Here is a 24,815-nt window from a genome sequence, read left to right as displayed (position 1 = left end):
AGGGCCGGCATGCGGCACTGACACAAGTCCGCGAAATGGGGCATGGGAATCAGCGTGGTGCTGATCAGTCCGCAGACAGAGGGTGGTCCATCAGTGCTGTCACAAACAAGGACAGCATGATGGCCAGCAAAGGTATGGAGTGTTGACCTGACCACAGGGTGTGGAGGGCAACCAGGAGCGGCAGAGGTGCAGGGGTGCAGAGGTGGGCAGAGGTCCGGATGTGGGGAAGGTCTGGATGCAGTGCATGGCTGTGACCACATAGCAGAGGATGGGTGTGGTTCAGATGGAGACGAGGCAAGGGGAACTAGAGGGACTGGTGTCAGGGCACATACCCTGACTTAGCCCGGACCTGGACCCGTGTCCGGACCCGCTCCACTTCCCACGCACTTCCTGCGCCGCATGCTCCGTGCGCCACATGATCCGACCCCGGATCCCACCTCATGTGACTTCCGGGTATCCCCGGAAGTTTTCACCATATTGGGCCACTGTGGGAAAGTGAGAAGTTAACCTTCTTCTCACTTTCTTACCCACAGTAGGCAAGTGTATCTTACTTGCCCTTTATCTTATACACTTTCTTACCCACAGTAGCTATGCCCTGAGATGGGCTGTGTTTACAGGCCAGACTGTGGACTGTAGAGAGGGGTCATGGGGACCCGGGGTCCATCCCCTGACAACTGGATGCCAGGAGCACCAAGGGCTTGGGAACTGGAGGTAAGGTCGGAATGCCAGCAGGGTCCAGGGTCTGATTGTTGGCCAAGTCTCACACAATAGGGCAGTGGGGCCAGACATCGGATTGAGGGCTGGTTAGATTGGGTTTCAGGTCAGCAGATTCGCCTATCGGCATTGATTCGCCACTGACGGAGCCCTGGGATTTGTCAGTTGTGACACCTCCTCACTATGTCCCCTTGGACAAGGGATGGACCCTGACACTTATCAGCTTCACAACCAGCCAAAGGCAGTTCAACTAGTTGGTATAAAAATGCAGGTATTTTACAAGAGTGATGGACTCATCAGGTGCTGCGCCCAGCAGCTGCCAAACTAGCAAGAAAGTGAGCTTCTGTGTTGCAGCAACCAAAATCTAACATCAAAGTATCACGAAATGCATCCTCATCAAAACTAGTGGTCTGCGATAGGCAAATGATGACCGCAATTTTGAATGGTTCTAGGTATGCAGTCAAACCCACACATGAGGGCATCCCCAATGAGTCGGTTACCTGCACCGACTTTGCTGGTGATTTATCACTCATCTCCCTTTGATCTATTGCAACAGTGTTCAGGTCAGTACAGGCAATCTCCAGAGCAGCAACAGGCACTAGTGCCTACAGCTCACCAGTCACGTTCTCAGCAATCCATGCTTTGATCATCCGACACATCTCAATCACAAAGATATGTCCAGGAACATGAAAATTGTTTTTAATTCTGGCTGTCCGAGGATTGGTTCCCAATCTAGCGTGACATCAACTTTGTGAATATCGGCTTATGAAATACTTAACTTGCCTTGGTGGGTGTAGGGTTCAATAAAGGCAGAGACAAATGATTTACTGACCTCCCGATTCCATGGTGAGACTCCTATATTGCTATAGCTACCCAGGATAAAAGCATCGAAGATTCTTTGGGTGTTCAGGCGCCATTCTTCCAAGGCTTGGTCTGGACCACCGAAAAAATAAGTTGCCTGGAACTATAAGATCACCATTCACTAACCATCGAATATCATGTATGATAACTGGAAGGCGTTGGGAGTCAACTTCCAAAATTTAGAGCATGGGTCGCCTCAAACTCAACGGCGGAACGAGCCGAGGTTGATCTGAGCTCTTGAGTGCAACAACGACAATGCAGAGCAATCATGAAACCGAAATTCGGCAATATCTGTACGGTGCCCTGGAGAAGTACATGAATGAACACATTCTAATTGGCCATGTCACTGAGGTGGGAGTGCTCCGAGGTGTGGCAACGCGTCTAATGAGTTCCCACTTCCTCTAGCTTCTCTCTCAATGCCTTCCACTTGCGTCTTCGGGCTTCCGGAGATACCCATGACTAGACTATTTCATGTTTGCAATGTGGTGGAGATCCAGCCACCTGCTGTTGAGCAATGGACTATGGATTCTGATGATCAACGGTATCTGCGCGACCATCTAAAGTGGAGGGCCTCTTTTCAGAGTTCAAAACGGAGTCCATGCGTATAATAATAAAGTGTGATCCAGGTGCGGTGTTATCAATGGCATCTTATCCAGAATGCGAAACTGATGATAGAAGGCCCCTATCTCCTCCTTTGGTATCGAGGCAGATGGTGCGGAACATGAGGAAGGCTTGCTCCTTGAAGCCTCTCGGAGTGGCTGCCATACTGGACGATGACACTTTGATGAAGAGTTGTTAGTTACCATTTCTTCTGGATCCAAGGATTCGTCGTTCAACTCGAACACTTCATGGTCAGGAGTCGGGAAGTTGATCACGACCCAGAAGAAACTCGGTACACGGAGCCGTTTCAGACCCCATTGCCAAACATCACCTGAACTGGGATACCTGGAGGCTCGATTCCGCTTGCTGTCCGAGATTCCCTTTTCCACCCAGACTCACCTCCCACCATGGCGCCTCGCCCAATCACCCCTCCTCTGTTTCTGCGGGACAGTGATCCTCTTCGAAAGCGATGTCGAGTACCTCATTCATCTCCACTGTCAGCCTCAGTCCGGGCGCTGGGTTTATCAGAAAGACCCCGAAACTTGGAATCACCTGCGCACCAATCGCACGCCGTTTCTGCATTTTCGGAACCGAGTGGGAAGTTCATTCCTCGTATCAAGTTAGAAGACCCTGAGACCAATCTCACAAGAGAGAACACGGCAGCTGTGGATGGGTGGAGTAACTCTTATTTTGTTTGGTGGGTATCTCATCCTGTTTCATTAGTTGCGTATGTTCCCGCCGCTGCTGACTTCGTCACCTCAGATCAACCTGTACCTTCTCTAATTGCTGACCAGAGCGCAGATGACCCCGGGAGTGATAATATCGATGGAATATTATGGGAACAATCGCCCGAGCCAGAAAGGCACTCTTTTTAACAATCATTGTTGAGTCCCGCATGGTCCGTCAAATTGCACACGGAACGATGTCTCCTTTAGTTCAATCATTGAAAAGGAGGAAGAAGGAAGAGGCAGCGGTGAGGAAGGTGAGTAGTAATGGCAGTCTGTCATCCATTTGGCGGAAAAACGCTGACTGATTTTATTATTATTTTTGATTAGTATAATCTGCTGCAATGTTGACACCGTCGACAAGTGATTGGCCCCCTGCATGCAGGCGGTGCCTTACTTGCAAACTCGAGTGCCGACCAGGTGGGGAAGGATCAGGCAAGTCGTCGTGTGTGGCATGTCATGCCACCAAGGTACACTGTGACTGAGTACTACAACATGCCGAGGTCGCATTGACCTATCGTCCTGAGAAGCGTGTGAGGGTGGAGGAAGAGGTGGAGGAGGATACGCTGCAGAAGGTGAGTGTCTGCGGTTTTGATGAGGGATGCCATGGGGTGGCTTGCTGAGATCAGCGAGCAGCTCCGAGTGCATAACACCCTGCTGAGCAGCACTTTGGCCGGCAGGTTGATGAAGGGGTCCAGTGATTCGGCCATTGTCGAGGCAGTTATAGGGGGGGTTTGGGGAAGGATCTGGAGGATGAGTTGGAGAATTGGATTGTGGGTTGGGGGTCTCAGTGTAGCTCATGCTTCACCCAGCACTACCAACCCCTCGTCCATTCAATCTTAACTACCCTCTTGTGTGTGAGCAAATGCGACAAGAATAGCGTGGCCTTGATTTGAAGCGAGCCGGTAAATACAGAGATAAGCAAACAGGAGGCAATGGGCCAGGTGGAGGGTAACAATGAAGACGAGTGAGAATAACAACGGGGATTCAGACAGGAGGGAAGAAGTCAAGTTATAAAACAAAGGAATCAGCCGAAAGGAAGGGCCACCGTAAACACCCGGGATCCAACTTGCAAAGGAAAACCGAGGCTATACTGCCTTAACCAATGCAAAACCGGACATTCAACGGCAACCTAACCAGAACTGAAAAGAGAATTAGTTAAATAATAAACGACGAAGTCATAGAAAAAATCTAGCATGCGCGGATGCAAGAAAGTGTGTTTTGTAGCGTGCAGCGGATGCAAGAATGTAGTGGCTGAGAAGCCTAAGCGTACTGTGGATGCAAAAGAGAAGGCACGGAGGCTGAAGCGTACCGCAGACACGCATCAAGAAGAAAAAGATAAATTGACGTACCGATCATGCAGCAGAAATAAGAACCAGACGTGCAAAATCAAGAAAAAGTAAACTGAACATCACGGATGATCAGCCTAGAGGCATCAGGCATTGAGTAATGTGTACAGAAGATGAGGTGTAGCCAAGGGCACGGTGGATACCCAAGAAAACGACTGAGGCACTGAGGCCGGTGCACACAAGTCCTATTTAATCTCATTCCTCCATTAAATTTAAAGTTGTACATTGTTCTTCTCTTTCTTTTTTTTTGATTACCAAATGACATCCCCCCCCATCTGTACCGTGCATCCTGAGTGAATTTGAGAATAAGGTGCAAAGGTGGAAGGTGTCCCTAACTGGCTCTAAGGGAGCAATATGGTGGAAAGTAAACAAGGGTTGTATCCAATGGAGCCTCAAGCATATGACCTTGGAAGTGATCATGAATGCTGAGATGAACAAACAGTGTCCAGAAGATCCACAAGAGGTGGGGAAATGAGCCTTGAGAGTCGTAATAGGAAGAGTGGAATCATGGGGAATTCAGGGGTGTCAAGTGAGGTTGGTGGATAACCAGTGGTTCCAGGAATTCCGGAGTGATGATACTAGGAGGGGTCCAAATGTTCCCATTCATCAAAATACTCTGAGTGTGTGAACTTTTGCTGGGGATCTGCAAGAGTCCCAGTCACATACTGATTCAAAGCAAATTTAATCTAAAATTGCACACATAGAGTCAGAAACCCGTGAAGTATCACCAACCAAAACTTACCATTGTCAGTGCATATGCGAATGTTGCAAGGCTAAGACATTGCGATTCTTCAACTCGGTATGGGCCACTGGAAAACTGTGAGGTCTCAGTGGGGTTGCTCAGCACATGAGGCTGTAAGTGATACGATGATGTGTATTTTACAGTGTGTGTAAGTGGTTAACAGATGTTCCCGCTTACCCATGTGACTTTATGTACATCATGATTACATATGGCTTGGGGTTCGGGGCTATTGCCCTGACATTCTCCCCCCTTGTGTTGCATGTGTGACGCATACATGGTTAAAGAGGAAGAAAAAAAAGGAAAGAAAAGAGGAAATTACATTGAATTTGAAATTATCCCTGAGTGTTTTGTTATCACCACTTTAAAGTGGGTGATTTGTACATGTCAGCGAGAGAAATTGAAGGAGTGAATGAGTGTGAGGCTGTCACTTTGAAGTGAATGGCAATACATGGGTATCGTGAAAGGGAAAAGTAATAAAAGAAGAAGAAAGTTTCAAAAATAGATTTCAACCCAAAGATTATACATCTTTGGTATTCCTCACTTGTTCTGTGAGGATTCATGTGTAAATGGTGTTTACACATGAGTGGTGGTGGATGTGGGTTAGATGGAGTAGAAGTTTCTGCAATTGTTACTTGCAGTTCCTTGCATACAATATTGTGTGCAGGGCCTCAAGTTGGGGGAAGGTGTTTTCATGGGCACCTCAGTGGCATATTACCATGTGTCAGGGCCCAGCCTCGGACTCGGAGGCTCCCTGACCTCAACCCCCATCTAACCTGTCCTCACACTATGTAGGGCATGAGATGTATAGTAAAAAGGAAAGATAATATATACACTTGCCTATGCAGGGTGTGAGATGAGAAGAAGGGTAAAGGTCTCATCTCCCCGCATGGTTGCTATATAAAGGAATGGGTCACATGCCCACAACTATACAGCTCCTAGAGTTGTGCAGTGTGACCCGGAGGGAACATCCAGGTGGCAGTGCCCAGTAAGCGTGGGAACATTCTGGGCGAGTTGCTCACCCAGAACTGTGGCTGTGACCCGTGGGAACATTCTGGGCGAGCTGCTCACTCAGAATGTTCCCACGCTATCCCGTGCGCGCGCGTGTACACAATGCACAAAGGCAACAACAAGGCAACAGTCAAAGAATAAAAGGGGGTAAAGTAGGTGGGGAGTCCGGGGCACCCTAAGGCAGGGTGCTGAACCCTGACACCATGTCACTTTCCCTTTTTTCGAGGGTAGAGTTATTGCCCTGGAGGAGGGTTTTCCACTGGTTTGTTCATCTGGACATCTGATTGCTGCATCAGATGCGATGATGTAGCCTGGGCTATGGTGTCGAGCTGTGGACTCAATGAGGTGGGTGCTTCCTGGGTGGGAGCAGGTTGTTGTGTTCCTGAGCCACTTGGCTCAGGTGTAGAATACAGTAAGTTTACCGTTCTTCCCATGGGGAAGGATGGTCGCTGGCTTGTTTGTCCAGCACGGAGACTTGCGTCTCTCTCTCAGTACTTGGAAGCTTTCACTTCCTGCCCTGCAGCTTTTGTGGCACGTTCCTCAGGAGTCCTGAGTGGTTTGAACTGGGACTTCACATAAGCAGCTTTGCCTAGACTTTCCCAGGAGATTTGTCCCCTGTTCTCTGGGGAATTGTAATCCTCCACAAGTTTTGCAATACTCGGGAGTTCCAAGAAATATTTCTTGGTTTCCTTCACTTTTTTGCAAAGGATTTTGTGTACCTTGCCACTTTTAAAGGTGGCTTCAGCCTGTTCCTACCATTGTACAAATGCTTTTCCACTCATGCTTGTCCACCAAGCATATGTGGCATCATGCGCCACTTCTGACCCCACTGTTCTCCTCATGGGGAAGTTGGGGTCGATTGTTATGTCAATGGGAGCTTTGACTTTGCCAAACTTGTTGAGTTCGGTGGTCTCTGTCAGAGACCAGGTTGAGACGAGGGAAAGTCTCCATGGCGGAGGGCTTCGGCCTCAGCGACTTATGCCAGGAGCGCTGTGCCAAGTAACACGTCCGTGCCCTAACTTACTAACTGGCAACCAGAACTGAAGGGGGGTAAACTCTAGTCGATTTTATTACTGAAGTGTAACCTATGTACAAGTTGGATATATATATAGTTACAGCAAAGACGGGTCCGCAAATGGCAGAGCCGAGCAGAGCAGAACTAACGGGGTTAAACATTAGCTGACTGAATATTACCGACGAGTCAGGTTACAGGGTTAACGGAAAGGCAGGCGATAGCCCAGAAACGGAAAGGAGGGATAGGCCCGAAGGTGGGCTCTGCAGGGCAGGCGAGTGTATTGCCCAGTGGAGGCGGGAGTGCGCTAGTGGATGTCAGAGCTGTCCGGAAGTCTTCGGGGCTCCATACTTAGGGAGGCATAGGTAATAAATTGAAAGGAGGGGGTGGTGACCATTGAGGGGTACCGAGGGGATTGTGGAATACGCGAGCTCCGAGGTTAGTGAAGAAGGAGCGGAGGTAGACCGGAGGGATCGGAGGGACCGGGAGTCGTTGGCTGGAATACAGTGTCTGTGAGAATAAAAGCAAGTGGATATCCTCACTTGCTTAAATCCTCCTATGCACCTGCCTTTTCTATTCAATCCTACTATGACAATAGTGCAAGTGGACATCTTCACTTGCTAGCCATGAGAAAAAAAGCAAGTAGACATTGTCACTTGCTAGCCATGAGAAAAAAAGCAAGTGAACATCTTCACTTGCTGCCATGAGAAAAAAAGCAAGTGGACATCTTCACTTGCTGCCATGAGAAAAAAGCAAGTGGACATCTCCACTTGCCTGCCATTGTAACTGGGCAAAAGAGCTGCCCAGGCAAGAGAGTAGGGACCTGGGGGTAGTGTCTGAGTCGGGTTGGAAGATGGGAAAGGATGGGTGGCAACAGTGCCGATACTGTGCCGTGGTCTGGGTGCTAGAAAATAATCAATAAAATCTCACTAATCATGTACTCACTCCTGGTCCTTCTTGGACAGTCGTCAGGAGGCTCTTTAACGTATGGAGGGATCGCTCAACACCACATTCTTTGTAGCACAGAAGAGGGGTCCAACCATGTAAATACAAGATAAACTGGGCATATTTATAGAAAAAAAGGGAAATCAGAACAAAAAATAAGAGAAATAGGCGATAGATGGTGGCAATGGGAACAGGAAGAATGTTAGCAGCTTGGATAAAGAACAATAAGGCAAAAGAAGTGGACACAAGGTGACAATGAAATTAATAAATGAACCCATGACATCAATATCAACCATTAATCTCGCTTCTCCACCGCGTATCTGTCGTCCTAACTCCCGTCCTGTCATTCCATCCTCTTCTCCCGATCCGTCGCTGTCCATCGAGCTCAAAATCATGTGAATTGGTAGAGATTTGGGGGAGATATGGGGAAAATGGTTGATAACCATGGATTTTGGGGAAGTGGCAATATGAGTCTTGAGAAAAAAGCATGGAAAAAATTGGAAAAAAAAGTTAAAATGTGTTGTGGGTGTTGGGATTGTGTTGTATGCTTGAGGGTGCTCGTTGGAGCCTCGAAAAATGTGTTTCTGGCCTTGTTTGTGTGGTACTTGCTGTGCCCTCCTACACTGTGAGAAAAAAAGCAAGTGGACATCTTCACTTGCTTGCCGTGAGAAAAAAGCAAGTGGACATCCTCACTTGCTAGCGGTGAGAAAAAAATCCTACTATGCCATTCAATCCTACTATGATGGTAGTCGAGCCACTTGACTTTCAGAACCAATTCAGTCCTTTCCATTCAATCCTACTATGCCGTGGGAATTTTAAAATCAATTCAGATCATAGTAGACCTACTATCTCCTACCCTTTGCCCGTCCACTCTGATACTCACCTTTCCTCTCCTCCACACCTTTCCTCTTTCCTCTTTCCTCTCTCTTCCCTCTGGCCCTCTTCCGCTGACCTCCTGCCAAGTTATGACCTTCCACCACTGTCCCATACCTTGTACTTGGACACCGCTCGTACCTTCGCTCCAAGTCTCCATCATAGTTCCTACCTTGGACTTTGACTCCACCTCGGCTTTAGTCCATTGCATTGGTGACCTCATACTACGTAAACACCATTGCCAATATTCCTCGGACTTTCAACCCCGCCTCCATAACCTCTGTAAGCTCCGCAACCTCTGAGCTCCATGGATCATCTTTGGCACTTTCACCGTTTGTAATGTATCTTTCATGTTTTCCCCTCATCCCTATTTGGACTGCTGCTTCTTCCCATTCTAGCCAGTTAGTCATCATCCCCACTTCCCCTCATCCTCCTTGTCATATCCATCCCCGGCCATCGACTTCCGGTCCCTCCAATCCCTCCCGTCTACCTCTGCTCCTTCCTCACTAAACCTCAGAGCTCCCGTATTCCGCAATCCTCTCGGTACCCCTCGATGGTCACCACCCCCTCCTTTCAATTTATTCCCTAAGTACGGAGCCCCGAAGACTTCCGGACAGCTCCGACGTTGAAAGAGGGCTCGCGGCTCTCTATGCCGACTAAGCTCGTGCGGGAAACTCTCCACTAAAACCCTTTTCTCCACTGGCCTCGATCCAAAAACTCCTGGAAATTCTCCGGAAATTCCGCAAGGTCCGGGCTCAGTATCCACACTCTTTGTGGGCTAGACAACTGCCCTTACTCCTACTGTAGGAATTCCACACACACTCACACTAACTCTGACGCGTCCTAGCGCCTTAGAGAAAATTAGGGAGGGGAGAACTTAATTTTTCAATCCCGGTATGTACAGGATTATAAGGAATAAACATTTTTAGAAATGATTGATGGGAAATATTGGCGCCATATGGCTCCTGGACCCCATCGTAAGCGAAATATTTGAAAAGGGCATCAAAGGAATGAAAGAATATCATCCAATATATCAAAATGATGGTAAAAATGTGAAAATATGAAGAAAATCGAGAATTTATCAATGATTTCACAAAATTAGTACCCGAAACTGGAAATGTGGTTGGGAATAACCTTTACGTGGCTAAAGAACATTTTTCCCAATTTATTTGATGCCTTGGGAATGTGTGAAGCATGCTTTTCTGACTTCCCGCTTGCCTAAATTGAACTTCCCACGCCCGCACATGACCAGATCCCGTGACCCGCGCCGTGGCCAACCTCCCCAACACTTAACTCCACCAAATCTCCACCGATTGGGACGATCTTGACATCGACGGATTCGTAGGAATTAGGAGTATTTTTAGGTACCAAGTTTGTATCGAATTATAGAACGAATGAAGATGATTTTTGAATGGTGTAAATGGATATCCGAGCCGGCTCTGTGTGTGGGCGATTATCCCACCTACAACGTCCGCTAGCGCACTCCCGCCTCCATTGGGCAATACACTCGCCTGCCCTGCAGAGCCCACCTTCGGGCCTATCCCTCCTTTCCATTTCTGGGTTATCGCCTGCCTTTCCGCTAACCCCGAATGTTTAACCCCGTTAACTCCGCTCCGTTCGGCTCCACCATTTGCGGACCCGTCTTCGCTGTAACCATATATATATCCAACTTGTACCTAGGTTACACTCCAGTAATAAAATGGACTAGAGTTACCCCCCTTCAGTTCTGATTGCCAGTCAGTAAGTTAGGGCACGGACGTGTCACTAGGCACAGCGCTCTTGGCATAAGTCGCTGAGGCCAAAGCCCTCCGCCATGGAGACTCTCCCTCGTCTCGAATCTGGTCTCTGACACTCCTGCCCCTCTGGGCTTCACCCTCCTTACCTCCTTTTGGATGTACCACAGGTTCTGCCCTATGACCTTCAGTACCGCTCCACTTCTGTCATCCCTTTGTTCCCATTGGAACCCCCTTTGTTTCCCTGTGCTTTCACCCTCTCCATTATATATATCGGTGCTTGTACATACTCGTTTTAAGCCTTAGTCTAAAATTGACCTGAAATGCCCCCTAGAGACTTCCTGCTTGCCTACTAAATTAAGGACCGCTTCTAACAGATGCTAAGCTTGAAGTATTTTTCTTAATTTTCTATCTTGGCATTTGTTTATGTAGTCATGAAAATTCATAAAATTTGTTAAAATTCATTAAAATTCAAACTCTGCTATCCTTTCATTTCTACTTGTCATACAGGGGTTTTGTAATTTTCTGGCATATTACCATGATGTGGTTTCATAGAGTGACCATTATTTCTCCTACAATGGTGGGAATGGAAGTGAAGTGGATGAGTGGGATGGGCTTGGATGGCCTATAGCAATGTCTGTGGTAGTGGTGTGGTAATCCAGGGTCAGGATTCCCAGATGTGACACTAATTGTCATATCCATCTATGGCCATCGTCCTCCACTACCTCGATCCTTCCAGATTACCTCCACTCCTTTGTCACTAACCTTGGAGCCTCCATATTCTGCAATCACCTCCGACTCCCTCCATGGTCACCACCCTGTCAATTCAATATATTACCTACACCTCCCTAAGTATGGAACCCCAAAGGCCTACAGACAGCTCCAATGTCCACTAGTGCACTCCCACCCCCACTGGGCAATTCACTTGCTTGCCCTGCAAGCCTACCTTTGGGCCTATCCCTCCTTTCCGTTTCTGGGTTATAGCCTGCCCCTCTGCTAACCCCATAACCTCACTTGTCAGTAATATTCAGTCAGCTAACATTTAACTCCATTAGCTCCACTCTGCTCCACTCCACCTCCACTCCACTCCACCCTGCCATTCATGGGCCTGCCCTCACTGTAACTATATATACATAACTTGTAGATAGGTTACACCCTAGTGATAAAATCTACTAGAGTTATTCCCCCTTTTTAGTTCTCACTGCCAGTAAGTAAATTAGGGCACAGATGTGTAACTTGGCACAGCACTCCTGGTCTGAGTCGCTGAGGCTCTGCCATGGAGACATATCCTTTGTCTAGCATCCAGTCTCTAACACTAATCTCCCTTACAGTATTGCTTGCAAAGGGAAACTGATTTATTTGACAGTGGAAACAGAATTATGAGACAAGGAGAAAAGAACAGGAGTTATCAAACAAAGAGAAAGTCGACCATCTGAAGAAGTGGAACAATCCTTACAGTTTGCGTCTACATTTTGCAGCAGGCAACTGTGTTTCCTGGTCCATGCTACCATCAACAGAGTGCTTCCTCTTCAACCTCTGCATTGCTGCCCTGCTGCTTCCTGTCTTCCCCTTCCTCTGGTCATTAGATATTGGCTGGCTGCCAGAAGCTGTGGAAGTAGAAATGGGTGTTAAGGATGAGGGGCAATGTGTAGCCTGGAATGAAGAATGGGCTTTGCCATATATGGGCTCCAGATCTTGAGGGCGAGTCTCACAGTCTTGATAGAAGACACCTTTGTCAGAGAACATTGCAAATACCATCCTACCATCACCTTCCCAACCCCCAGCATCATGTTCAAAGGCAGCCCCTCTGATAAAGAAGAGGTCACTGGGATGAGAGGGAAAGGAATAACCCAGCTCAGGAAAATGAAGCTCTCCACCCTCATATTTGCCAAACACAGCAATGGCATCAAAGCAAGACCAACAAGATTCTTGATCCTTAGCATCAGCAAAAAATTGTTATGCTCCTGAGTGCTCCGGAGTATCGAGAGCACTGGGAGAATCAGGAGGAGATTGGCCGGTCCAGGAACAGCCCATTTCCTCCGGAGTTGGCTAGGTACTCCAGGGCACTCCCAGGAGGACCTGAAGCATTGCTTTGTGCACAAACATATCCAGTAAATACAATTTAAATGCTTCAAAGTGTATAGGGGTGAGAAGCTTCTGGGAGCTCCTGGAGCATTTGAAAATGAAAAGGAAAAAAAGAGGGAAGATCCCCCATGAATACCTCCTACCACAAGACTAACACAACAAGACACTGCTTAACATTTAGATCAAACACTATACTATATATCAAGGACACTGAGACTCACCAATACACAATCAAAATTTATGGCCTGATATATGATTAATCTGGCAACTTAATCACTTTCAGGCTGGCAGAATATGGGGGAGGGGGAAATGGGGGAAAATGAGGGGGGGAAATGAGGGGGAAATGAGGGGGAAATGAGGGGGAGAATGAGGGGGGAATGAGGGGGGGAATGAGGGGGGAATGAGGGGGGGATATAGAGGGAAATGAGGAAAATTTGAAAAATAGGGACTTCTAAAAAGTTGAAAAAAATAATTAGGGAAAAAATCAAAAAAATTCAGGAACTGTAGTGCCTTTGAAGTGCTTTCAGGATATATAATTATTTGCAAAATCGAGGAAGAAATGATGGAGAAAAATGGAAAATACTTTCGGAGACCCAAGAAATAATGAGAAATTGATGGGAAAGTCTGAAAATTGAATAGGGAAGCCTTCTAGCATTGTTATTTTCTGCTGTTCTAATTTTTCCTGATTCTTCTTGGTCTCACTCCCAGCTGCTACTGGATACTCCTGGATACTCCTGGAAGCTCCTGGGAGGGTCCAGGAGCAGCTAATGGAAAATACTTTTGGAGACCCAAGAACTGAATTGATGGGAAAGTCTGAAAATTGAATAGGAAAGTGAGGGGAAGCCTTGTAGCATTGTTATTTTCTGCTGTTCTGATTTTTCCCGATTCTTCTTGGTCTCATTCCCAGCTGCTCCTCAATACTCCAGGAAGCTCCTGAAAGCTCCTGGGAGGGTCCAGGAGCAGCTGGGAGTGAGACCAAGAACAATCAGGAAAAATCAGAACAGCAGAAAATAACAATGCTTACAAGGCTTCCCCTCACTTTCCTATTCAATTTTCAGACTTTCCCATCAATTCAGTTCTCATTATTTCTCGGGTCTCCGAAAGTATTTTCCAGTTTTCTCCATCATTTCTTCCTCAATTTTGCAAATAATTATATGTCCTGAAAGCACTTTAAAGGCACTATAGTTCCTGAATTTTTTTTGATTTTTCCCTAAATTTTTTTTTTTCAACTTTTTAGAGACCAAAATTTTCCTCCCACTGCTCCTGGCACATTACATACTCCTCACCACTCCCAGCTGCTCCTGAACCCCCTCCCAGGAGAACACTATTGGCTCCAGGAGTGCCCAATCTGCTGTTTTGTCTCCCACATGCTCCAGCCACTCTTGATGCTCCGGAGCATAACAGACTTTTGCTGATGTATGGTACTGTGTGTCAGAGTTAAAATGCACAGCATGGCTGAAAAAATGGCTTTTGACACGGCTGAGGTACCCATCAGGGTCTCTGAAGTCCCTAACAGATTGCCAAATCTTCCTGCTTTGCTTGCAAAGATTTGGTGCTATTCTCTCCGAATAAAGATTGAGAATATGATAAAGGGGTTCACATTTGTCATGAAACTCCCTGATGGTTTTCAGAAATTTCTTTGAGTCCCTGCTCACAACTGGATGCAGATCCTACATACATTCATCAGCTATATGAGTGTGACACATGAGAAAGACTAACCTTCCTACCAAGGCCTTGCCAGTAAGCAAAGTGGGCTTGGCCACTTTTGAACAGTTTAGAAACATCTTCCTTGAAATTGGTGCGGTATTTTGAAGTGGGAAAGCCATATTGATGACTGAATTTAGCCCCTGCATCCGTAATTTTGTCCTGGATAAAGCAAGATGGAGGTAAAATTTAATATTGATCAACTCCAATAATTCAAACATACATGAATGAATTCAAATACTCCTGGGAGACGAATTGCCAGGAGTACTCCATTCCTGTCCTCTATAGCAGCTCCATGACGATTGTCCAGCAATATTTTCTCAATTGGGGGGGTGGGGAATTCAATATCCCTCATGTTGGTCTGTGTCCCTTGTTTGTTGGTAGCCTTATCGTTATGACTTGCCACATCTCTGTAGTCTATGTCAATGCGAACTGGAAATACTGTTGAGTCATTAGCAAAAAATGCAATAGAATGATGCTACCTGTATTTTTGAGTGCAGCAAATATGGCTGCCTCAACTTCCCTCTCAGCAAGGGTTATTGCTTCCCCCACCCAGGGATCTTTAACACCCCTTACCCTCTCTTGGTGGTCATTCAATGCAGTTTTCCTAAGATTTAGTTGAGTGAAGTCATCTGATATGCACGTTCCCGAGAGGCTTACATGTCTTTCACTCTAAAGGGTGGTGACACAATTCCGGTCTTTTGATAGTAGTTTCTCATCTTACGTGACCTCCCACGAGGTTGCTTGGGTGGGGGTGGTGGAATGGATTCCATTGAAGTGTGTGTGTATGGTGTGTAGAGTGTTGTGTGGCTGGTGTGTCTGCTTGCGCTTGCGTGTTCACAACAAATCCGGTCAGGTGATCTTATAGCGGAGTTGGACGAAAAACTGCTGTTGCAAGTACCAACTCAGACATACTAATATAACTGACAAGCACCACCTGAAGCAGCAATACCTGCCACTCAACCCACTCACAAGCCAACAGTGGCCATGAGAAGTCAATCAACTAAGATCCGCTATCTGTAGCAGGAATGTGCAGGAATTTCGCTCACTTGTTTAACCTTGCCTTTAAACAAAGGACAACAACGTGTAAGGTCCATTGTACCGCATAGAGACAAAGATATGGGTTTTATACAATTTGAAAAAAAAAGTGGGGAGCACGGAAGGGGGGAAAGGTAAAAACAAGTGAAAGGGGATGGTCGATATACAAGACAACAAAAGGCATGCATGGTGATGGAGGCTGCGAGTTCACAATGAGAAGCTAGAGTGACTGACAACATGTATCCAAAAACCCAAGGCCTACAACATCAAAAAAAGTCATTAGCCACAAAAATCGAGAGACATGACGAAAAACAAAACTTACCTGAAGCGCAAAGTCCATCCTCCAGTGTCTAGATTTGAAGACGGTGGGGAATAAGTACGAGAATATTAGGCAGAGGAGATGAACATACCAAGTCAGGGATTCATGAGTCAAGACATCCAGCATCGTCGACAACCAACCGATAAATTACATTACTGTGCCAAGAACGGGTCAAGACAAAGTCGAGGGAACAAACCGATTTTCTTTATCCCCAAAAGGGCTTCCATGAAGCGTAAAGCTCCAAACAGAAATGCATCCAAAGCAAGCAGTCACCCATGAAGAATTAGCTAATGGCACTAAGCCGGATATATCTGTAACACGGCATACCCAGGTGGTATAAACAGCGGAAGGATTCAGGGAGGTATGACAATGTGGGGACAGCGCAAGGATGTTAGTATGTGAACGTCGGCATGAGAGGCATGGCAAGATGCGGGTTGCGATAGGAATGCTGAAGTGGGAAAGTGGGGGTATCGACCTCTCTCTAGCTAGTAGTAAGCAAACGAGTAAGAGACAATACGTAACGCAGATCCAACAGCTAAAGGGTCGGCACTGTGGTGACGTGCGCAGCCACAGGTACAGTTGGAGCAGTGGACAGTATACTCTGTTGCCGAGCCTGCAGGATGTCATTGATCTGGAAAGCTGTGTATTGGATCCGTCATTAGCATCACATTTCTTACTCTCAGCTCGTGAAAACGCACCCACCTGTCAGTGGAAAAACGGTCTCGAGAAGGCGCATCTGTGAGATAATGATATCAATCTTGTGGTCCAATGCCGAAGCCTCTGATGCAGTCAGGACCCGAGACCGCTGCTCAATTAGGACATCGCAGGTGTGTTTCCAGCAATACTAAATGAAGAATGAGCTTCAATCATTTCATCTTACGAAGTATGAACGTGGATCGTACCCCTATCAGCATGTCGAACTCCCCAAAGTCGGCCTCAGAGTTAGTTAACTCGCTCACAACTGAGACAACGGCCTCAGCAGCCTTCAAACGTTTATCGTAGCTGAGAGGCTCTTCAAGTGCTGCGGTATTATGTAATCAAATCATCGCCATCAATGCAAGCATGTGGACGAATTGCGTGTTAACCGGATCATCGGCTGAGGTAGGTGGCACCTAGCCAACAGATGCACTCGAGGAGGATGATGCTGATGGGTTGATGTCAAACACCTCAAGCGAGGTGGAGGTGGAGGCGGAGTTGTATTGAAGAGGGAAGGATGAGGAGGCTGCTGACGGGGGTCGAGTGGAAACAACGTTATTGGATCGGGAGACACAGTCCTTGTGCCAAAACTAGGAATAGAGAGAGGATCAGAGCCAAACACGAAACCTTGCGGTTGTGGGAAGTCAACAGCAGGATCGCCAAACAGATGATTATTGTAAGAGTCGCAAGACGAATGGGGGGAAGATTGTAAGACAAGACTGTCGGTATGATTTGGAGTCATTCCAGAATCGGTTGAGGATATGGATCGAGCGTGGATGCGTTCGCGCCCAGGAGTTGACGAAGCGCCCAAACCCCCTGTATGAAAAAGTACAAGGCAAAGGGACAAACGTTCGCAGCGAATTGACTGGAAAACACGCGTTTGGAGCCAACGACATAGAAAGAGTCAAGGAAGACAGTGATGATGGAGGCGGAAGCCGACAGAAAGGGACTTTGAGGTTTGAGGCTGCGGTTTCGGTGAACTTGAGGCGGTCCAAATCGGTGTGGGGGTAGCGTTCCCTGACGAGATCGACGACGTAGTGAGCAGGAGTGCAAAACGTGACGTGGTTGGACATTCCCCTGGGCATGCCGGAATCCAAGATCGCGACCATCTTGCCTTTGGCGCCGAAGACGCATGCGCCAGTCGCGATGGTCAGAAAAGTTGCCGTGCTTTCTGGTAAAGTTGAGGACAGTGACATCCCACGAATCGTGCTCGAACTCGTCACATGTGTAAGCTTCCAACTCGGAGAAGCGACCAAAGTAAGATCGGTCGTCTGCCCATTCTTGGCCACGATGAAGCACGGGTTACCTTGCTCGTCCCAGAAGTAGGGGTTCGCCAGGCCTGCGGCGTCGACGTAACCCAAATTCTGAAGAGATGATCTTTTGGGTACTCGAAGGATGGTGGGTTGGTGGCATTGGGGTAGAAGAACGAGACAATCTCATCGCGGGTGGACTTTCCGGCTAATGATTCATGTTTGCATTGGACGAAAAAAGGAAGAGAGATACAAGCAGAATGCACCGAGCTAGACATAGTTGCCTTTGAAGTTCTTCAGGAACTTGTCCTCCTTAAGCGCGATGTCGAGATCGTTAGCAATTTTGGGTGCCCAATCGAGCCACCCGACGATTCGCTGGTAGACGTCACTCCATGTAGAGTCGATGAGCTTGAGAAAGTCGTCCAGGATACTAACGTCCACCTTCGCCCTCTTCAAATCCTCCTCTTTCCTCTCCAAGTCCAACTTGTCTTCTGCTGCCTCCTCGTCGTCAGATGCCGGTTTGGCCAACAGTGCCGCAAGCTGCTTGGCGAAGAGTTTGGCGCCACCGAGCTTCGTAGCAATCAGCGCGCGCGCCTCGTTGACCACCTGCTCGAAACGACGACAACTGCAGTTACGCATGTACTGACGAGGTGCACCGGGGCAGCGCTACACATCGACCTAACAATGGCTGCCGTTGCGCGTCTCATGGACAAACTCATGTCAGGACTCGGATACGGATCTAGTTACGTTGTTCAAGGTGGTGACATCGGCAGTTTTATGATGGCCGTCAGATATCATGGATGCAAAGGTACGCCAAGCTCAAAAAAAAACTTACCTTTGTTCACCAAGTTCCATTATTATTCCTCTCATTCAAACCCCGAGGATCACTATCACCCGACGATACCCTCATGTACGCCACGGTGTACAGATGGGACAGCCGCACTGCCACGTCATCACGAGGCCGCGGGGTATTAAGATAGACTTATCTTTATCATCATCATTACACCTTAACTTCAACCACCCCTCACGGAGGCGGAGCAAAAAGGATTACAACGGGCAAACAAGTCTTGTCAAGCGGGACCACTTATGCCACAATACAATCGACCAACCTGAGTACGATGGGAGCCGTGATGAGCTGCTCTCCAGGAGCGAGCTTGGCGTGGTAAGTCGAAGTTTGCCCAACTCATTTTCATGTCATGCCATAGCAAATGTAGTACCCTTATGCTTCCCTCCCCCTCCCCACCACCATACAGGACAGGCGAGAAACTTTAGAACAAAACATGCACTTGACATGATTCTAACGACCCTTACACTGTACTGGTTCACTCAGACCTATGCAAGAAGCATTCACGCTTACCGGGAGGTACGAGCCTTTTCTTTTCTTTTTACCTTTTCCAACCTGCTATCTATCGACAAAGCTAAAAAAAGAAAATGATTCAATATAGTTATTTCCCGGTGGCGCATCGACGCCAACGCTCCCGACCGATGATCCGTCGCTTTACATCCATAAACCCTTCGGTTACAGTTATTTCCCACATGGTACGTAGGTTACGACTACTACATATCATTAATGCAGCCGCTAACAAATGAACCTGAAAATTGATTGACCATACAACTATGTAACTTTTTTCCGCGCTTTCTTTCTTTCTTTTTCTTTTCTTCTTTTTGTTCCCTCGTTTTTATAGAAGTAATTCCCGTTCCAGCATGTTGGGTCGCAACCACAGGAAAACTCAGTTTCGTTTTTTCTTTTCCCTTCCCCCCCCTTCAACTGTACTGACATCAACGGGACAATCCATTTCTCTCTCACCATTCGATAGGGTGGCCACTTCGCGGCGCAACTCTCGCCAGCAGAATTCGCCAATGACCTCATTGAGTTTTTTGGACCCATGAAAAACACCCTCGCTACCGTTCCTCCATCTCCTGCCGCGTCCAACGCCAGTTTCGATAGAGATACGCATTTAATGACTGAACTTACAAAAAATGGAAGCGCAAGGTTGCTTGCTCCCTCGATTCGATTCGACTGTTCGAAATTTCCAGATAAATTCCCTTCTTTTTTTTTTTCCACACACATCATTTCTTTGGGGCATCGATGAACCTTGAGTCTCTTCTGTCTTCTGTTGTTCTGCTTTACAATCAACAATGAATCTAATAAGTTTCATCATTTCGACCATCCTATATATAACACAATCATCCTGTACATCGAGATATTCTCACAGGGTCTCCTCGGGAGATGGGACCCTGGAATAATCTGAATAAGCTCTTCCGATCCTTTGCTGCGCTTCGGGAGCTACTGCCGCCGTCAGCATTGTCGCCGTTAGCATTGGGCCCCGTGCCTGGCTTCCTCCTTACATCCGCAAAGGACGCGGAGAAAAAGGCTCAGGATCTCAACTAAAATGAAAGTTAAAAACCCACTCACAGTGTCCCGCTGAGCGACAATACTAGACGGCGGCAGATTCTCTCCCTCCTGTGCCCAACCCCAAATGCACAACGGCAAATTTATATCCCACTTGTCCACGCTGTCAGAGGAACTAGGACTACACTCCGCAACCGAGCCTCCGTTACCAGCATCTTCATGTAGTCGAAGCGAGCTTTCAACTTCTCAAGAGATTTTTGCGTTTCTTCTTTCGCAAGCTTGAGGTGTTTCTGCCGATTCTTCGCAACGCGCTGGACATCCTTGGCATATCTCTTATCCCACAATGCCTGACCGGAGAGGTAACGCTTCGTGCCGGTCTTGTTCACTTTCCCGATCTTTTCGAAGGGATGTATGCAGCCAGCAACTTGGGAGGAGGGTTCCAGCTCTCAAAGCTCACCCTTCGTCGAGACCCGCTCCCGAATCATGTGGTCTTTGAATGGTGACATGTTGGGATCCTGTTATGAAGAAAACGCTCAACATTATGCAAACCAAAAAAGAAAATTAGTAGACTTGCATCTGTTTTGTAAACATTGGCATGGCCAGCATAACCAGGTCCAGACTTGGACTGGCGCGGCGCGAATATTGGCCCCACCTCCTCCCATTCTTCCGATTTTTCCGATGTTGGAGATGCGACTACCGGCCACCGTAGGGAGCTCCTAGATTTCATAGAAATGTGATGAAAGAGACTTTGAGAAGTTGGCGTGGTCAACACTGTACTCGTAGTCACGCCCCCGGAGGCAACGCAGCTGTTCGTAAGCGCCTTGTTGCCCTGCCGGTCCTTGCCCTCGTGGGAGTATACGCCGAGGGAGCCTTGCGCATCCTTGATTCAAGCCCTGGATGATGAAAGCGCGTGATGCCGAGTTTATTGAAACTGGCAATGGCAAGCAAGTTGGGGGTGCATGGATGATAGGAGAAGCCCAAGGGGGAGTAGAAAGAGAATCTAAGGCTGTTGCAGAATGTCAGAATGGCGATAAAGGTGTGAAAGCGAAAGAATACAGCAAGCGCACCAAAAATCACCCAATCGACCAAAAATTGCCAAAATCGACACCAGGGGCTCGCATGAAGCAGCCCCTCACCAAGAACTTCACTCCTCATTGATCAAATGGCTCAAATGCCAGCGCATTGTCCATTAACTCAGAATCGGCAATTTCCGGCCATGGGTTCTTAAAGCCGAAGGGCATCAAAAACCCTCTTTCCTTTGCCCAAGTATGACCCATGAACTATGAGGGATGAAGTGGTAGGGTGGCCACCCAGCCTGCATCTCAATAATGGATGTCATTGTATATGACTGCCTGATTCGCCCATCATGATGGCAGGCACGCCGGCTGTCTGTCCCTCTGTGAGCAGCTACAAGGTATCCGGGTCAGAAAGGTGCCATGATGGGGATAGCTGGAGAGCAGTTTGAGGAGTTTCACAACTGACTAGCCTTTTTCTGGTCTGTCTTTCATGAAACCTTCTAGGCTTATGAATGAAGCTGCGACAAGGAGGAAAATTGTAAGTATCACAACACAGTAAGGCATGATTTCACTATGATCCTTTCCTCTCTCAGCTTGGTACTCAGAAACTGGATTCATGAAGCAGGCTTGACCATGTAAGGAGGAATTAAGAACTGTAAAGGTAAGTCTGTATGATCACTGTGGAGCTGCTTCTGCTTACATACTAGCTAGCTTCATAAAGTCCTCAGCCCCTATGCCACGGAGATGATTGGCAAGATGGCTCCAACCATGATGAAGGTAATGTGTGTCTCCCCTGATGGAGTGAGGGCTAACAGAGTGTTTCAGTGTTAACTTTATTCCATGTTCCTTTGCCCTGTGTTCTTTGTGATCTTCTCTTCTTCTCCTTTTTTTTGTGTTTTTTGTTTCTTTTTTCGTTTTTGTTTTTGTTTCTTTTTTTGTTTATTTTTATTTTTTTTTATTTTTTATTTTTTTTATTTTTTTGTTTTTTTTTTATTTTTTTGTTTTTGTTTTTTTTTTTTGTTTTTTTTTTTTGTTTTCAGTTTTTTTGTTTTTGTTTTTGTTTTGTTTTTTTTTGTTTTGTTTTGTTTTTGTTTTGTTTTTTTTTCATTTTTCATTTTTTGTTTTTCGAGATGAAGGCCCCTTGGACATCCCAGATGGATCATGTTGGATTTGGATTTGGATAAAAATCCCAAGGGTAAGGCTGGATGGAAGAGGTGTTTGAAGGGATCTGGAGGAAGGTTGGATTCTGTCTGGAGGGATTTAGCCAGCATGTATTGGTGTGAACAGTGTGGAGCCACTCAAACATGTCTAGCACCTTATGAAACACATTATGAAATTGTTCATGCCATATCTATATTGGAAACATAAAAATGGCATTGAAAATATCTAAAATCAGGATACAGTGGTTTGAAAAGTTTCAGGCCAATTGGCCCAGCTGTTGTGAGGCAGCCGTGCCCTTGTTAAGAGAATGGGGAGGAATTCTCCCTTCTTGACCTATTCTTAAAGTGGCATAATCCATGGGAGTGCTGGGAGGCATGTGAATGCCAAAACAGTCCCCACAGGGTGCAGCCAGGTTTCCCAGCTAGTGGCAAGCAGAAGCGGGAACCTGAGATCAGCTGATGGTAAGTTGCTATCCCATGATTAGTCTCATGAAATGGAGACATTAAACAACAATAAAATACCTTCACTTTGACAATGATTAGAATAGTATTTTACCATTAAGACTATGGTCCTTCACTGAGTTCCCATTACCATGCTAACGAGGATAAAAGACCTATTTTTTCGTAGTTTTCTACCATCTTAATGATGGTAAATGACAGTCACTTTACGATGGTTGTATTTGGTATTTTACCTCACAGGTCTGGTAATTTACGATGATTGTGGATGGTAAAATACATAATGGTTCATGGTTATTTGGGGCTATGAACATGGTAACAACAGTGAAAACGACATTGCATCTACCAGATTAGGGATGAGCGCAGAAGAAACTAAAAATAGTGGGCATACTCCGGGGCCAGACAACACCCTGCTGAGCGGATGCTCGGGCTCTCTCTTCATGGATGGTGGGTTGAGGTGACACAGTGGCTGGAGAGTGGGCAGATAAGAGGGTATCGCTTGGGGGTGTGATATGGGAGGTGCCTATCGCACAACTTTCCACTTGCAATGCTAAACTGGACAGGTGTTGAAGCATGTATATAGACGTGAAAAACAAACCAAGGCCTAACTACACGTGTCATAGCAGCCAGGCATGGATCCAATGCATATGGTGAGTGTACGGTGAGAGAGAAGAGGAAGTTCGGTAGGTCCGGGAATTTCCGTTCAGTTCGACTTTGACTTGAGATCATTTCTGACGAGTAAAGATGGCAATGAAATGCCACATAAGGTTGCATCCAATACTGGCTTATCTTTGTGAGGTGTTGTGAAAATGGCCTTCAAGGGTGGGATTGAGGCATGTACTGCCCACGGTACCGAGGGTGACGTATTAACGCCCCGTGCTCCGACTCCCCAATCAGACTTCCTGGTGGTCTTATCTTCTTTGTATGCCCTGATAAGCGCATGCTGATAGAATACATCTTGGGACTCAGTTTGTAGTGACAATGAGGTGAAAATATGATGATTTTATGCACCTGCACAAGTTACCGTGGTACATGTTGTAAAATACTTGCCATGAAAAGTCGGTTCCTTGACTTGCAATTTCGATTTGGTAAAATACTAGACTCCAAAAACCATCGAAATGGTCAATTACCAGAGTAATTGTGGTCATTTATGGAGAAATATTTCCCACAGTGTGGACACAGCCCACGTTGCTTGCAAGAAAAGAAATACAACGGCCAAGGGCGAGCCGGTACAATAAGATGACAACGAGATAACAGTACCAGTCACAAAGGTGGAGTTGGGGAAGGTGGAGGGTAGGCAGAAGAGAGAGCAGTGCAAGTGAGGTTGGAACAAGAGCTGAGAGCAAGCAATCACGATAAAGAGAACAAGAGAGAAGATATGCTTACAGAGAACAGTAAGAAGGAAGTGGAAAAGCAATAACTATGCAATAACCAGAGGGGGTACTGGCAAGCGAGCGTGAGTTACAAGCCCTGCTGCGCTGGGGAAACATACCAGTAACTCCGAGCACAAGCGTGAAGGCAAGCGAGCAGGTGGGGGAAAGGAGCAAACCTCCCCCTTCCTCAGCAACTTAACCTCAGCCATGCTAGAGGCAAGTTAGGACCTGGGCAGTTGGTCACCCATCACGATCCATCAGCACTGCGGCAGTGCAGAACGAGACAGACTGCTCCAGGTCGCACGTGCCTATGGGGACCGGCAACATCACATTAACTTTGTAGTACCACGTGATCTAATCTGCACGCAGAAAGTGGCAAAAAATCTTTCCCCCACCCATCATCTCAACAACACTTTTGACCATCAGAAAACATGTAGATAGTCTCTAATTTTCAATACCTCTTAGGTTCTGGCAGTTGGCATTCCTGATCTCATATCCTCTATCGGTGTTGTTATCTGCGACTGGACCATCCTCTTCAGGACCGATCAGCGTATCGATTGCACGTTTGATGGCTGCAACTAGGGCCACCTCTTTCTCTGCTTTCCTGGTTGTTCGGATCTTCAGGGGGATTCGTTTATCGAGCCGCCTACGAGCATCTAGTTGCTCATCCAATATCTTGCCAGTTACCTTCTTTCCCACAACATGCCCCATTTTTCCCACTCCAGATCATCCCATAGAACCACTGCACCTAGAATATCTTCCTTGCGCCTGGCTGTCAGGGCAATAGCCCCGAACCCCGAGTC

The 24,815-nt window shown here is 47.0% G+C and overlaps 3 protein-coding genes across 3 annotated transcripts; all 3 read right to left on the bottom strand.

Moving 5' to 3' along the window:
- Nucleotides 1-13,988: 13,988 nt before the first annotated feature.
- EI90DRAFT_3295770 (uncharacterized protein) lies at nucleotides 13,989-15,340 on the bottom strand (the record flags this gene model as incomplete). The annotated part of the gene is made up of 6 exons (XM_039067462.1): nucleotides 13,989-14,317; nucleotides 14,367-14,513; nucleotides 14,575-14,783; nucleotides 14,834-14,958; nucleotides 15,012-15,170; nucleotides 15,324-15,340. Coding segments are annotated over 6 exons (984 nt in total), but the record flags the coding sequence as incomplete, so codon positions are not given.
- Nucleotides 15,341-16,243: 903 nt separating this feature from the next.
- EI90DRAFT_3024167 (uncharacterized protein) lies at nucleotides 16,244-18,509 on the bottom strand (the record flags this gene model as incomplete). Its single annotated transcript, XM_039057888.1, has 7 exons — nucleotides 16,244-16,347; nucleotides 16,411-16,552; nucleotides 16,611-16,729; nucleotides 16,939-17,220; nucleotides 17,345-17,768; nucleotides 17,931-18,279; nucleotides 18,490-18,509. The coding sequence occupies 7 exons, from the start codon at nucleotides 18,507-18,509 to the stop codon at nucleotides 16,244-16,246; spliced, it is 1,440 nt and encodes a 479-aa protein (XP_038907671.1).
- A 1,641-nt stretch (nucleotides 18,510-20,150) lies between these two features.
- Nucleotides 20,151-21,162, bottom strand: EI90DRAFT_3024166 (uncharacterized protein; the record flags this gene model as incomplete). Its single annotated transcript, XM_039057887.1, has 5 exons — nucleotides 20,151-20,431; nucleotides 20,465-20,522; nucleotides 20,597-20,723; nucleotides 20,755-21,013; nucleotides 21,075-21,162. The coding sequence occupies 5 exons, from the start codon at nucleotides 21,160-21,162 to the stop codon at nucleotides 20,151-20,153; spliced, it is 813 nt and encodes a 270-aa protein (XP_038907670.1).
- Nucleotides 21,163-24,815: the final 3,653 nt, after the last annotated feature.

This window comes from Cantharellus anzutake, assembly GCF_015039405.1.
Source record: "Cantharellus anzutake strain C23 chromosome Unknown EI90scaffold_260, whole genome shotgun sequence".
Classification (NCBI taxonomy): domain Eukaryota; kingdom Fungi; phylum Basidiomycota; class Agaricomycetes; order Cantharellales; family Hydnaceae; genus Cantharellus; species Cantharellus anzutake.
This window is presented reverse-complemented; position numbering and strand designations above follow the sequence as displayed.